Source organism: Sminthopsis crassicaudata, chromosome 1, assembly GCF_048593235.1.
Source record: "Sminthopsis crassicaudata isolate SCR6 chromosome 1, ASM4859323v1, whole genome shotgun sequence".
Taxonomy (NCBI): domain Eukaryota; kingdom Metazoa; phylum Chordata; class Mammalia; order Dasyuromorphia; family Dasyuridae; genus Sminthopsis; species Sminthopsis crassicaudata.
In genome coordinates this window covers 43,675,064-43,690,489 of record NC_133617.1, presented here as the reverse complement: position 1 = coordinate 43,690,489, position 15,426 = coordinate 43,675,064, and the positions used below count along the sequence as shown (strand labels likewise).

Sequence of the window (15,426 nt, the reverse complement as noted above, 5' to 3'; positions counted from 1 at the left end):
CATTAGAAAGCTGGATTCCTACCCACAGGGACATGCACTTGTAGGGACGCTAATGATAAAAATAATAATAATGACCACAATGATAATGACAGCTTGTAACTAACATTTAGATGCTACCTACTATGTGCCAGGTGCTGTGCTAATTATTTTACAGATACCATCTTACTTGATCCTTATAATAAACATGGAAGGTAGGTGCTATTGTTATTTCCTAATAGTTTTACAGAAGAGGAAACTGAGACAAAGGTTAGATTACCGGTATCAGAGGCTGTATTTGAACTCGGGTTTAGCACACTATCCATTGCGCCATTGCCAGAACATACCCACCATGGACACCTCTGGCCCCTGGATGGCCCGCCCTGGAAGGACTGAGGACCATAAAGGACCACACTTATCCTGGTCACCTTGCTGGGGCTGAGACCCCCTGCCTTGGGGAGAGGAGCTGGGGACACATACCTCCAGGACAGATTTCTCTTGTTCCATTTGGTGAGGGCGGGGGTGGTCCGCTTCCTTCGGGCCCCAGGTACAGCCAGGTCTGGTAGAGAACAGCGTGGTGTCTTCATCAACTTGAGGGTTGCCTCATCTATGTGGAAGGCAATGGGGAGGGGAGGCAGAGGTCAGGAGCCCAGGCCGTCCCCCAGATGGCTCTTTTTACCCAAGGTGGGCTCGAGGGTCCTTTCCCCAGCCTCTTATCTCTTGCCTCCTTCCTCTATCCTGAGCATCCTCCCTCTGTCCTAGAAGAGATCCCAATATTCCATCCTTTATGCTTGCACATCTGGGGATGATGTCTCTATCTGGTACATATGTGTCCAAAGCAGGCCTGAGGACGGGGCCGGATCCTGCCCTCCGTGCCTCTGGTGAGCTTCTGGTGAGCTTCACCAGCCTGTCCAGTCAAAATGGCCCTAGGAGAAGAACTGGTCCTACAGGCCGCGGCCTTCCTCATCCACTTCCCTCATTTTTTTTTTCCTGAAGCAATTGGGGTTAAGTGACTTGTCCAGGATCACACAGGTAGGAAATGACCAGATTTGTACTCAGGTCCTTCTGGCTTCAGGGCTGGTGCGCTATCCACTGCACCACCTAGCTGCCCCAACTTCCTTCATTTTATCAGGGAGGAAAATAAGAATAGCCTTGCTCAGGGACACACAAGTCAGAAATGGAAGAGCTGGAATTTGAACTCTGGCCTTTTTAATAAAAAGAAAACTAATATTTCTAAAATGCTTTAAAGTTTGCAAATCAGTAAATCCCCATCACTTTGAGAGGAAGATTCTCTTGGCATTTTAAGGAAGGAGAAATCAGGGCCCAAGAGATTAAGTGACTTGCCCTTTGGTACCCAGAAAGTCCCTGTTAGAGCTAGGATTTGAACCCAGTGACTCTGGGTCCAATCCTTCTCTCCACTATGCAAAGTTGCCTCACCTGGACTCAATGCCCTTTCCACTCCCACCCCCAGGAGCAGCTCCCGGAAAGCAGGGCCCCCAGCCCTGAAGGCTGGCTGTCCCTTGTCCACATCTCAGGCCCCCCTCTAGTCCCCTGCCCCTCTGCTTTCTCAAATCACCCCAGACTTGGGAGGAAGATTAAAGCCAGGCCGGGTTGGGAGTTCATGCTGAGCACTTGCGGCAATCATTTCCTAAAGGTCTGTGGTGAGAAAATATTAACAAAACCCAGCGGAATGCAACTTTTAAAGCAAATTAATTAAAAGATACAATTTACAAGAAGCAGGGTAATGAACTTTTCCCTCTCATCTTTGCAGAAGCCCAACGGCAAAACAGGAGGCACTGAACTGTGGCTGGGGCGCTCCTCCTGGAGCTCAGGATAAGTTTGGAGGAAAAGAAAAAGATTAATTAGGAGTCTGTTGGGCTCCCAGATCTGGGGACAGAGTGGGGTCAGACATCAAAATCTGGGGTGGACGCACACTGAACCTAGATTTCCAGCTGGAAGGGACCTTAACAACTCTTATTTACACAGGGAAACTGAGGCTCATCAAGGTTATACCATTATGAGAGTGAATAGTTAGCACTGATGTGTCACTTTTAGGTTTGCAAGGCATTTTACTAATTTTTTTTTTTAATCTTGGAAACAATCTTGGGAGGATGGTGCTATTATTACCCTCATTTTATGGTTGAGAAAACGGAGGCGGGCAAAGGTAAATATTTGCCCAACGTGTACAACTAACTAGGAAGTGTTCTGAATCTGGATTTGAACTCAGTACAGCCCAACTGTGAGCCCAGAGCTATATTCCGTCTACCACCTGGCTATATTATGGATATATAACTAGAAGGGATCTGAGGTCACTGAGTCCAACCGTCCTTATTTACAGAGAACAAAATTGAGCCTCAAGGCGCTGCTAGGGCTCCTGGAGTCCAGAGGATCTGAGTTCAAATCCAGTCTCAGACTGTGTGACCCTGGGCAAGTCACTTAACCCTTATTGTTTTCTCTTTCCCTTCCCCCCAAAACCATCAAGGTTCTTGCAGGTCAGAAGAGCATGAATTTAAAGTTGAAGAGAACCTCAGAGGTTATTCCTTCTCATTTTACATAAGTTTAAAGTTAAAATCAGGGTGATGAGTGACTTCCCTGATGATCATGTAGGTAATAAGGGGCCCTACAATTCCCAGAGGATGCTCAAAATCAGGGCAGAATCATAAAACCATGGATTATTCATTATTATTGAGATTATTCATACCGTTTCTTCCTTTTTCTTTTATAGAGGAGAACATCTAGGAGAAATGACCTGAACAAGATAATACTGGACTAAAGGGGAGATGGTCTGGGGTGGAGAGGGGAGTGGAACTCTCAGTGGAAAGCAACACAGGAGTTAGAGAGAGCCTTGGACTGGGAGCCTAGAACTCTGAATCTAGTACTGTAGGCTGCTCATCTGTGGCAGTGGGTCAGTCATATATCTTCTTGAAACCTCACTTAACTTCATCTGTAATGGGTATAATAATGCTCAGCATGACCTCTTCCAGGGATGTTGTAAGGAAAAAGGCCTTAAGGTAAACTATAATTTTTATTTATATGACTGGCTCCATTATTATTCAAGGACCTGCCTTTTCTCCTAGAGGAAAGCAGACTCAGCATTTACCCAAAGAAATTATTTTCTCCAGGTTCTGCTACATGGGTAGGAAGTATCTCAATTACAGGCCTGCCTTCCTGCCCTCCAGCAAAAACAAAGCTTGCTATTGGTGCAGTAAGTAGGTCAAGAAACACTGGGGTTGGTGGGCGATCCTTGAGAAGCACCCGAAATCCTGTCTGATTTTGTGCCAGGAGAGGCCTGAGTTTGAATCCTGACTTTGGCACTTACTTATGAGCTCTGTGACATTGGGCTAGTGACTGTACTTCCCAGAACCACTGTTCATTATTTTATTTAAGTCGATTTTTTTTTTTTTTCTATTGCATCTGATTCTTTGTTCCATTTGGGAATTTCTTGGCAAAGATACTGGAATGATTTGTCATTTCCTTCTCCAGCTCATTTTAGAGATGAGAAAACCAAGGTAAATAGGGTCACATAGCAAGTAAGTGTCTGAGGCCAGATTTGAACTCAGGAAGATGAGCCTTCCTGACTCCAGCTATCCGCTATAGTGGCCGCTCATCCATAAAATGGTGATAAGAAGAAAGAAAGGAAGGAAGGAAGGAAGGAAGGAAGGAAGGAAGGAAGGAAGGAAGGAAGGAAGGAAGGAAGGAAGGAAGGAAGGAAGGAAGGAAGAAAGAAAGAAAAGAAAAAGAAAATGGTGATAAAAATGCCAGTGATACCCATCTCTGGTGGCTGAGGGGAGGCTTGATGAGGTGATAATGTATGGAGGGCATTTTTCACCTTTCATGCATGCTATTTTTATTCTGTCAGTGGATGCACTCACAGCCCTGCCAGGAGGGAGGGCAGCAGAAGCCCCTAGCCTTGTTCTGAAGAGGTCTGAAGCATAGTGAGCAAAGCTATGAGGAAGACGGGCTCCATCTGAAGGACGACACCTTATTTCAAGCTAATAAAGTTGTCAGATTCCTGGTGAGTGGAGAGCCTTGGAGAAAATCAATGAGTCCCTGAGGACATTCAGTGGAAAAGAACATCCCTATCTATAAACACAGACTTCACCTCGAAGTATATCTCAATATCTGTCGATATTTCTTTACATAAATTGAGATGAATGACTCTTTGATAGATTCATAGGACTGATTTATAGAGCCTTTGAGCAGGGACTTTAAAGGTCATTTAGTCCAACCTTCTCATTTTACAGATGGGGAAACTGAGGCCCATTTTCAAGTTCACAAAGAATTGAGTGGTTTGTGTTTCTCCCTCCATCCTTCCTTCCTTTTTCCATCCCTCCCTTCCTTCCTTTCATAATTCCTTCCTTCCTTCCCTGCCCTCTTTCATTTCTTCCTTCCTTCTTTTCATCTTTTTCTCATTCCTTCTTTCTTCCTTCTCCTTCCTTCCCTTTCTCCCTGAACCACAACTGCCTTCTGATGTGGCAAAGTGGTGTGGAAGTACCTTTCAAAGTTCCTTATACCCTGGGTTCCTGGCTGTTCTACAAACAAAAGGCTCCATCTCTTGATTCTGGACCTTGATAACTCTCCCTCCTCCACTTTGTCTACTGAACTCACTGGATTCCTTCAAGTCCCAACTAAAATCCAGCTCCTACAGGAAATCTCTAACCCCTCTGAATTCCAGTCCCTTCCCTCTGTTAACTATTTCCTACTTATCTTGTACAAAACTTGCCTGCATATATTTGTTTACATGTTGTCTCTCCCCTTAGATTGTCAGCTTCTTGAGGGCGGGGACTAACTTTTGGCTCCTGTCATCCCCAGTGCTTAGCTTAGCACACAAGAGGCACTTAAGAAATATTTATTAATTGATTGGGATGAAATTGAAAATATTAAGAAATAATATTTTCCCTTAAAACTGGTTTCCATCCAATACTTAACGTGCAACAAGAAAATGGTATTTACACATATATATTGTATCTAGGTTATATTGTAACACATGTAAAATGTATGGGATTGCCTGTCATCTAGGGGAGGGAATGGAGGGGATAATTTGGAAAAATGAATACAAGGGATAATGTTATAAAAAATTACTCATGCATATGTACTGTCAAAAAATTTATAATTATAAAATTAATTTAAAAAATAAAGCTAGTTTACAGACTCCTGGGAAATGCCTCTTGGAAAGGTAATAATCAAGACATGAGGGGGAATGGATTAAGGGGAATAATCAAATTTAATCCTAGTCTGGTTCACATCCTGGCCTCCCCATCCACCCAAAGTGCTCAGGGGAACTCTTCTCCACTGAGGAAAGGTGAAGATACTGGTGGAGGGAAAGAGATTTCTTTGTTTCACTCCAGGGCAAGAACAGGTCCCGGACTTGGTTGCTTAATTCTGGAATGTTAACCCAAATTTATCTTTTCCTTGATCAAGATCCTCAGAGATGTTACCTGGAATCTTGATTCAGAGAAAACAATGTCAGAGGACATGAGGTATTATGTCATTCTGGACATGTGTTCTTACAAGCTCAAAATGCCTTGGCTGTAGAGCAATGATACATTCAATGAATGGGCAGCTGTATGGCTCAGTGGACAGAGTACTGAGCCTGGAATAAAAAAAAAATCTGAGTTTAAATCCAGTTTCAGAAACTTATTAGCTGTGTGACTCTGGTGGAAACACTTAAGTCTGCTTACCTTAGATTCCTCATCTGTAAAATGAGCTGGAGAAAAAATGGCAAACCACTCCAGTATCTTTGCCAAGAAAACCCCAAATGGGGTCATGAAGAGTTTTAAGACAGAACAAGAAAAAAACAAAACACTGAACAATAACACTAAGCAAAATCCATAAGGAGTGTGAACTAAGAGAGTTCACATTTGTCTATATTACACTATTTTTGTTTGATGTATTTTGCCTCAATTTTATTTGTCTCTAAATACTATCATGAGTCTGTTTGGTTCAACTGCAGTGATGTCAATGCAGTGACTTTAGTAATCTTATTGTTCATTTATTTTAGTCACGACCTCATTTGGAGTTTTCTTGGAAAAGGTATTGGAGTGATTTGTCATTTCCTTTTCAGTTCATTTTACAGATGGAGAAACTGAGATAAATTAGGGTTAGGTGACTTACCTAAGGTCACGCAGCTAATTAGTGTCTAAGATCAGTTTTAAACTCAGGAAGATGAGTTTTCCTGACGGTATTCCATCCACTTCGACACTGAGCAGTCTTCATTTTTTCAGGTAGCAACGGTCATTTATCATCCACTAACTGGGAAACTTCCTGAAGATAGCTTTTTCAGAAATACCAGTATCGTAGATCAGGGGTGGTCTATGTATTATTATGGAGCAACTCTGGGGTTGAATTGTCTTGGACTACAAATTGCATTGTTACAGAACTAGAAAAAAATCTTATTTGTATTAAAATGATAATGGTCTTACACTGAAAAACTATACTTTAAGAATGTGAAGTTGGGATCCTTTGTGATGCATATGTATATATATGTGTATATATATATATATATATATATATATCTTTTTTTAAAGCTTTTTATTTTCAAAACACATCCATAAATAGTTTTCAATATTCACCCCTGCAAAATCTTGTGTTACAAATTTTCCCTCTCCTTCCCCCACCCCCTCTCCTAGATGGCAAGTAATGCAATATATATAAATCTTTGAAATATTGAAAGGAACACAGTACTTTACAGTCTTTATCATGTCAAGTTTTTATAAATATTAAATATATTCCTGTTTATTTTTCTATGTTCTGTAGCTGTAAGAAGTGTTTCAAAAGTATGTGAATGTATACAATAATAGTAAATGGTGTGATGCTGCATTATGCAAAAAAAGTGTGATATGTTCAATTTTGTTTATCTCAGAAAAAATATTTAGAGCCCCTCAGGTAGCTTTGCCAATGGGGCACAAGCCTGGCAGGCCCTGGAAAACTGGAAAGCTTCCAGCATGGCCTGAGAAGTAACTTGGCTAGGGGCAAAGGGCTCCACACCAAAGGCTACCCGCCAAGTACTATTTTGTATGAATGTGTATGGGTGTGAGAGAGGGAGAGAGAGAGAGAAAGAGGAGAGAGAGAGGAGAGAGAGGGAGACAGAGAGAGAGAAAGAGAGAGAGAGAGAGAGAGAGAGAGAGAGAGAGACAGAGAGAGAGAGAGAGAGACAGAGAGAGAGAGAGAGAGAGAGAGAGAGAGAGAGAGAGACAGAGAGAGAGAGACAGAGAGAGAGAGAGAGAGAGAGAGAGAGAGAGAGAGAGAGAGAGAGAGAGAGGGAGACAGAGAGAGAGAGACAGAGAGAGAGAGAGAGAGAGAGAGAGAGAGAGAGAGAGAGAGAGACAGAGAGAGAGAGAAACAGAGACAGAGAGACAGAAAGAGACATAGAGATAAAGAAACACAGAGAGACAGAGAGAGAGAAAAAGAGACATAGAGATAGATAGAGATAGAAAGAGAGAGAGAGAGAGGAGAGAGAGAGAGAGAGAGAGAGAGAGAGAGAAAGGAGAGACAGAGAGACAGAGAGACAGAGAGAGAGAGACAGAGAGATAGAGAGAAAAAGAGACATAGAGATAGAGAGAGAGAGAGACAGAGAGAGAGAGAGAAGAAGAGACATAGAGAGAGAGAGAGAGAGAGAGAGAGAGAGAGAGAGAGAGAGAGAGAGAGAGAGAGAGAGAGAGAGAGAGAAAGGAGAGACAGAGAGACAGAGAGACAGAGAGAGAGAGACAGAGAGATAGAGAGAAAAAGAGACATAGAGATAGAGAGAGAGAGAGACAGAGAGAGAGAGAGAAGAAGAGACATAGAGATAGAGATAGAGAGAGAGAGAGAGAGAGAGAGAGAGAGAGAGAGAGAGAGAGAGAGAGAGAGAGAGAGGAAAAAGGAGGTATAGAGGGGAAGGGGGAGGGAGAGAGGTTGTTTATAAAAAAACTAAGGCCTGGAGAGGTTGGGAGTTTTGCCACTAAACAAAGTGCTTGAATTGCTGAAGACCTTCTTGGAATCCTGGATCTGAAAATGGAAAGGACTTCAGTCTATCTAGATTAATTGTTTTATTTACAGATAAAGAAACTGAAGTCTAGAAAGTGAAATATCTTGTCTGATGTCACCCAGGCAGTAAGTGACAGTCAGGATTTGAATGCAGGTCTTCTGTCTCCAGAATCTTTAGATTATACGGGTCTGCCTCGGGTGCTTTTGTGGTGTTGAAGAAATGGAGGTGGGATGTGATGTTATAGGTGCTGTTCTTCACACCCAAGATGTGTCTGGAGCTGGAATCTCCATCTCTGCAGGGTGGATGGGGATGTAGAAGGGGCACTGTGGCAGGGCCGGGAGCCTGGAGGGGGTGGAGTTAAGAGTCCAGGGCCTTGCCTCATTTGAGGTGCACCTGAGGAAAAAGGGGGCCCTTTCTTGCTTTCTTGGCTGGGTGCCCAGCCTGCCTCAGTCAAAGGTCCGGGCTGGGGGGGGGGCTTGGTAATAACGAGCATCTCAAGAACAGTCCGATTCCTTTGTCTCATAAATAATGATAATTAACAGTGTTCAGGGAGGGCAGCATGTGGGAGGAAGGACTTGAAGTGAGTCTTTAATGAGAAGTAACTGTCCCCTTTCTAGCATCCTCTTCCTCCAGAGGAGGCTGGGCCCTCTTGCCAATGGCCCTACCCTGGAGTTTTCCTCTCACACTTATGTGTAAATCAGTCAGTCAGTCAGCCCACAAGCACTTATGAATCGCTCACTATCTTTGAAATACTGTGCTGAATCAATGTACATTTATTAAGTGCCTACTCTGTGCCAGGCAAAGTGCTAAATGCTTTACTGCTATTTCACTTGATCAGCATAACTATACTGGGAGATAAGCACTATTATTATACCCTTTTCACAGAAGAGAAAACTGAGGGAGACAGAGATCAAATGACTTGTCCAGGATCATACAGCTAGAAATTGTCTGAGGCTGGGTTAAACACAGTTCTTCCTGACTCCATGTCTAGAGCTCTATTCACTCTGCACATGGGTCTAAGTGCTGAAAACCCAGAGAAAGACAAAATACAGTCCCTGTCTCCATGAAGCTCACACTCTAAGAGCTAAGGCAAGGTCAGCTTTCTGGGCCTTGGATTGGGTACACTGTGACTAAGGGGCACAATCTAACAGATTAGGAAAGCAGCCCTAGGACAGTGGAAAGAATACTTTCCCTCAAATCATCAGAAGCAGGTTCAAATCTCATTTCTAAAGCTTACTCCTTGTGTGTAGAGTCGGGGAAACTCTTTTTTCGGTTTTCTACTATATAAAATGGGCTGGATGGTCTCTGAGTCCCTTCCGACTCTTTCTCCCATATTCTGGAAAATCCCACAACAGTTCTAGCCTTTGAGCCCCCTGTGCAGGTAGTTATTGGGCTCCTGTGCTCTGGCACTGGACGCTAGGATGTGTCTGGGAAGGACACGTGTGAGACGTCAATCCGAGGCCGGCCTCCCTTTCCCATCTCCCGGCTTCCTCTCCCCAGCCCCTGGCCCTGGCCCCAGCCCCGGTGGTACTGACCAAGGACACCGGTGGCCTCCAGGCCTCCAAATCGCTGCATAGCTGCAATGGCCTTAGCCAACTCCTCCTGGGTCTGCAGCTGCCCCGTCACGGGATCTGGCGGGGGCAGATAACCGAAGCGACTCAGCCACTCCTGTAGAAGGGGAGAAAGGGCAGGTAAGGCTGGGGCCAGGGTCTGGAGGCTGCTGCCTGGCTGAACATGGCTGGGCGGTCACTGCTGCTGCTCTGGTGACCTTCATGCATTACTATGCTGACAGCTAATTTCCCAGCCAGCTGCAAAGTGCCCTGGATAATGGGAACAGAGAGGAGGAAATGTTGGATTATGTACTGGAGACCTGCTCATTTATCTTCCCCAGGGCTGGCTCCCAGCTGCAGCCCGTTCCATTAAGGGGGGGGGAGATGACTGGAGCCCCCACAGGAGGGGACTCCGCATACAACCCCCCACATCCCACCCACAGGAAGCTAAGACCCAGTGCTGGTCGTGAAGCAAAAGCCCAGCCGTTCTTCTCTCTGATTCCGGCCTGGCCCCCAGCATCCTCCAGCTCTCCTGACTGTGGGTTCTGGTCCCAAACACAATTATCTCCCTCCCCATTCTCTTCACCAGAGGTGTCAAATCCCAGTAGAAATAGGAGCCATTAAACTATACATATGGAGTTCTGGTTGCCGCATGTTGTAATCAAAGTTGTCCGTTTTGCCTTTCATAATACGTTCTCCAGTTCTTCTTTGGTCATAAATTGGTAGATTATCCCTTGCTCTCCTCATTTGCTTATGGTATCACTCTTTATGCCCAAATCATCTACCCATTTTGACCTTATTTTAGCATGGGGGGTGAGATGTAAGTCTACGCTGAATTTCTGACATGATTTTCCAGCTTTCCCAGCAATTTTTGTCAAATAGTGAGCTCTTATCCCAGAAGCTGGAGTTTGGGGGTTTATCAAATACTAGATTACTATTGGTCGCTGCATATTGAGTTAGAAAATCACATATGAACTTTATCCATCTTCTGCTGGATTCATTTACTTTGGTAAATATTTCCCATAATCTAGTTAGGAAGCGGTGCTGGTTTTGTGGTTTGACATCTCTGCTCCAGACTATCCTCCATCCCAGCCGTACAACAATAATGATAGTTTACATTTATTTAGAATCCAAAGGCTTACAAAACACTACACATGTGATTTCATTTTATTCTTAAAACAATCCTGGAAGGTAAATGCTTTCAGTATCCACACTTTACAAATGAGGAAATTAAGGCTCGGAAAAAGTGATGTTACTTGCATAGCTAGGAAGTGCTTTTCCTCTGATATTCCTAAATCTATCATGTTTCATCATGCTCAGCTAGTCAGCTAAATGGCACACCAGATAAAGTTCTGGATGTGGAGTCAGGAAGACCTCAGGTCGTGAAGGGCTTGATTTTCCTTTTAATTTTGGCGAGGCAATCGGGATTAGTTCTAGTAAATATTAAGTATCGAAGATCTAATTCGAACTCAGGTCCTCCTGACTCCAACACTGATGCTCTATCCACTGTGCCATCTAACTGCCCCCATGAAGAGCTTAAAAGCCAGAGAATTTTATATTAGATTCTGGATGTAATAAGGAATCATTAGAATTTATTGGATAGAAATATGTGTGTGTGTCTGTGAGAGATAGAGACAGAGACAGAGAGAGAAAGAAGGATGGAAGAAGGGAGAGAGACAGAGAGAGAGAGACAGAGACAGAGAGAGAGACAGAGACAGAGAGAAAGAAGAGAGAGAAGGATGGAAGAAGGGAGAGAGAGAGGGGGAGAGAGGGGAGAGATGAGAGAGAGAGACAGAGAGAGAGAGAGAAGAGAGAGGATGGAAGAAGGGAGAGAGGAGAGAGAGAGAGATGGAGAGAGATAAGATAGAGAGACAGAGAAACAGAGAGAGAGACAGAGAGAGAGACAGAAAGAGAGAGAGACACAGAGAGAGAGACACAGAGAGACAGAGAGAGAGACACAGAGACAGAGAGAGAGAAAGAAGAGAGAGAGAGAGAGAGAGACAGAGAGAGAGAGACAGAGAGAGACAGAGAGAGAGAGACAGAGACACAGAGAGAGACAGAGAGAGAGAGACAGAGAGAGACAGAGAGAGACACAGAGAGAGAGACAGAGAGAGAGAAAGAGAGAGAGAGAGAGAGACAGAGAGAGAGAAAGAGAGAGAGAGAGACAGGGAGAGACAGAGACACACAGAGAGAAAGGTATATTTGAAGGATGTTTTAAAGGGAGAATTGGAATTGACCCATCTTGGTGGCAGACTGGATATGAGGATATGGGGTAAGAGAGAGAGTCACGTTGTAAGCTTGGGTAATTAGGAGAATGGTGGGGCTCTCTGCATTAACAGGGAAGTTAGGAAGAAGGAACAGTTTAAGAAGAAACATAATTAGTCTAGTTTTGTATGTGTTGCTTTTAAGACATCTATGGGTCATCCAGTTTGAGATGACCAATGGGAAGGAAGGAAACAAACATTTATTAAGTGACTACTGTATACTGGTGATTACATTATACCAATTGCTTCATTAAGCAAGTATTGTGCTAAGCAATAAGGATACAAACAAAAGCAAAAAACATGACAGTCCCTGGCTTTAATGGCCTTACATTCTAATGGGAGAATATCATGGGAGCAGGGGAGAAAAATAACTGGAAGCCGGGAATAGGGCCAAGTAGTTGGAAATGAAAAGCTTGGAAATTCAGAGAAAGATTAGAGATGAAAGAATAATCTGCAAAATCCAGAGAAAGAACTATGGACACTGAATTTAGATCAAAACATAATATGTTCACCTTTTTTTGTTGTTTGTTCTCTTATTTTTTTTCTTTCTCATGTTTTTTCTTCTTTTATCTATTTTTTCTTGCACAGCATGACAAATATGGAAATATGTTTAGAAGAATTGCACATGTTTAACTTATATGGGATTGCTTGCTGTGAGGGGCAGGGAAGGGGGTGAGAGAGGAAGGAAAATTTGGAACATAAGATTTTGCAAAGATGAATATTGAAAACTGCATTTACTTGGAAAAACAAAATGCCATATTTAAAAAAAAGAACAAAAAAGAATTATCTGCATAGAGATGATCATTGAATCACGCTGACAAAATCATCAAGAAAACCAGTCTATTAAATCAACTGTTGCTGAGTGAAATGAGCAGAACCAGAAGATCACTGTACACTTCAACAACAATACTGTATGAAGATGTATTCTGATGGAAGTGGAAATCTTCAACATAAAGAAGATCCAACTCACTTCCAGTGGATCAATGATGGACAGAGACAACTACACCCAGAGAAGAAACACTGGGAAGTGAATGTAAATAGTTAGCACTAATATCTGTCTGCCCAGGTTACTTATACCTTCGGAAGCTAATAATTAATGTGCAACAAGAAAATGGTATTTACACACATATATTGTATCTAGGTTATATTGTAACATGTAAAATGTATGGGATTACCCGTCATCAGGGGGAGGGAGTAGAGGGAGGGAGGGGAAAATTTGGAAAAATGAATAAAAAAAAAAAAAAAGAAAACCAGTCTAGAGCTGGGTTTCTTAAACTTTTTCTACTTGTGACTTATTTTTGCCAGCAAAATTTTTACTCGACCACAGGTATACAGGCATACAAAAGGTTTCCAGATCAAATATTTACTGATAATAAATTTTAAAGAAATTTATTTTAAAACAACTCTTTGGTATACATATAATTTTACTATTTATTAAAGACCAAAGCAAATTTGCATACTAATGAGATGGATATGCTTGTTTATTTTTACATAAAAAATAAATCTTGCCAGAATATTTGATACCTTTTATTGTTGTCATATTTTTCACAATCCCCGAATTCAATTACTCGACCCTATATGAGGTTGTGACCTCCAGTTTAATTTGCTTTGGTCTAGAGGGAAAGGGAAGATGGACCAGGACAGAACCCTACAGTCTGTGTAAGATATATGCAAAGTAGATACAAGGTAAAGTTAGAAGAGAAAGAAGGTAGCCTGGAGGCTAAGCCCTACCTATACTTCCAACAGAAATGATGATTCTAGACGGGGCCTGTGATTTCATCCGTAGAGAAAGCTCTGTCTGTACCCTCTCTCCTGGGGCGCCATGGATCATAAATGGACTGGCTTGATTTCAGCAAGACTATCTTTCTGAGAGTTCAAATCCAGCCTCAGACATTTACTAGTTTTGTGACTCTGGGAAAATCCCTTAACCTTGTTTGCCTCAGTTTCCTCATTTGTAAAATAAGCTGGAGAAGGAATGGCAGATCATTCCAGTATCTTTACGTAGAAAACTTCAAATGGAGTCACAAAGACTTAGATATGACTGAAAATGACACTATGATGCTGTCTTGGGTACTGAGTCAGTCAATGTATCACAGGAAGGATCTGAACCCAGAATTTCCTGCCTCTGAGGTCAGCTCTCTATGAATGACCCCAATTAGTTTTCCGAAGTCACCTTCATCATCAACATCACAGCTCTTATTTTACAGCAGGTACCGTACCTGTACTAAGCACACTGCACTAAGGCAAAAATAGAATCCCTGTCCTCAGGGAGCTTGAAGCTTAATAGCTTAATGGGGAAGATACTTCCATGATGTACCCACGAGATACAGAGTAAGCTGGAGATAATGAACAGAGGGAAGATGTTAGCATTTAGGAACAGAAAGGAAGGAGTTAAGTTTACCTTCTTTTGATATGAATAATGTGATTTTATAATAAATCACTATTTTAGTCTAACCCCTTTGTTTCAGATCACGTGCAAGGACAGCCACTAAGACAGAGAGAGTCTTCCTTGTCTCAGACCCCCGACAGACCAAGAGATCAGGAAGTCTCTGTTTTTCCCCCTCGCTCCTGAAATACAACAAACTGCTCCCAAAATGAGTGGCTGACTGGTAATGAAGCTAATATGACCTGGTGTTTCCTTCCTACAAAAAGCACATGTGAAAAATGGTTCATGTTTGGAAGCCCTCAGCTCATAGAGACACTTTATCTTTGTGCCAACCGATGCTTCTCCCTGCCTTGGCTAGTAATCATGGATGTAATAAAATCCTTTTTACTGTTCTTCGTTCTTTCAGTAGTCACTTTGTGACCCAATTTAGGGTCTTTTTAGCAAAGGTACTGGAATGGTTCGTTATTTCCTTCTTCAGCTCATTTTACAGATAAGGAAACTGAGGCAAACTTGATAAGTGACTTACTTAAGGTCACACAGCTATTAAGTATCTGAGGGCAAATTTGAAGCCTGATCTTTCTGTCTTCAGGTGAAGCACTCGATCCCCTGCACTATCTAGCTGTCCATTATATATATATATACCTGACATACTCTAAATTGTAATGTGGTAGGTTTTCTTTCTGTAACAAGCACCATATGAATGTTAGTCATTATTATTCATTTCCACCCCACTCAACTTTTCACCTGGCCAAACACCCTAATTCCCTCAAGAAGGCCTGTTTTAAGTTGATTATTCTCCGAAAACTACGTCCTAGAGAGATTGAGCGATTGATACGGTTAGCTAGAAAGTGTCAGAGCCACAACTGGAACCTGGGCTTTTGACCCACCGATTTTAACCACACCTTCTTTTTTTATGTCAACCCAGTTCCCTTTGAATCAGAACTGAATTCCAGGGCATCTGGGCTTATAGGTCAGGTGCTAACTGTGTGTTTCTGGCTCTGATGCCTTTTCTACCCTCTGTCCAGATGTAGGCTGGGCTGGAGGCGGGGGACTGACACCGGAAGGCTGGAATGGGAGGTGGGGTTGGGAAAAAATGTTGAAAATCTGAGGCCTATGGAAGGGAGGGAGAAAGGGAGGGAGCTGGAGAGACGCCGAGGGGAAAATCGATCCGATCTGGGCCATTACTTTGATTGAACTAGAGAAGGCTGGCTTTAAATCATATAACTAGAATCAGGCCATAGAATTTTTATCCCCCACAACCCCCCTTCTCCCAAGGGAGGGGGG

At 42.9% G+C, this 15,426-nt stretch overlaps 1 protein-coding gene across 1 annotated transcript in view; it reads right to left on the bottom strand.

Annotated features, from left to right (window-relative positions):
* The window catches only part of MMP17 (matrix metallopeptidase 17), a 63,514-nt gene that overhangs the window by 26,746 nt on the left and 21,342 nt on the right, over positions 1-15,426 (bottom strand). Inside the window, exons 2-3 of the mRNA XM_074299807.1 lie at positions 9,478-9,610; positions 457-583 (exon numbers count right to left, since the gene is read on the bottom strand). Of these exons, the coding sequence (XP_074155908.1) occupies positions 457-583; positions 9,478-9,610 (260 nt within the window). The remainder of the gene's footprint in view (positions 1-456; positions 584-9,477; positions 9,611-15,426) is intronic.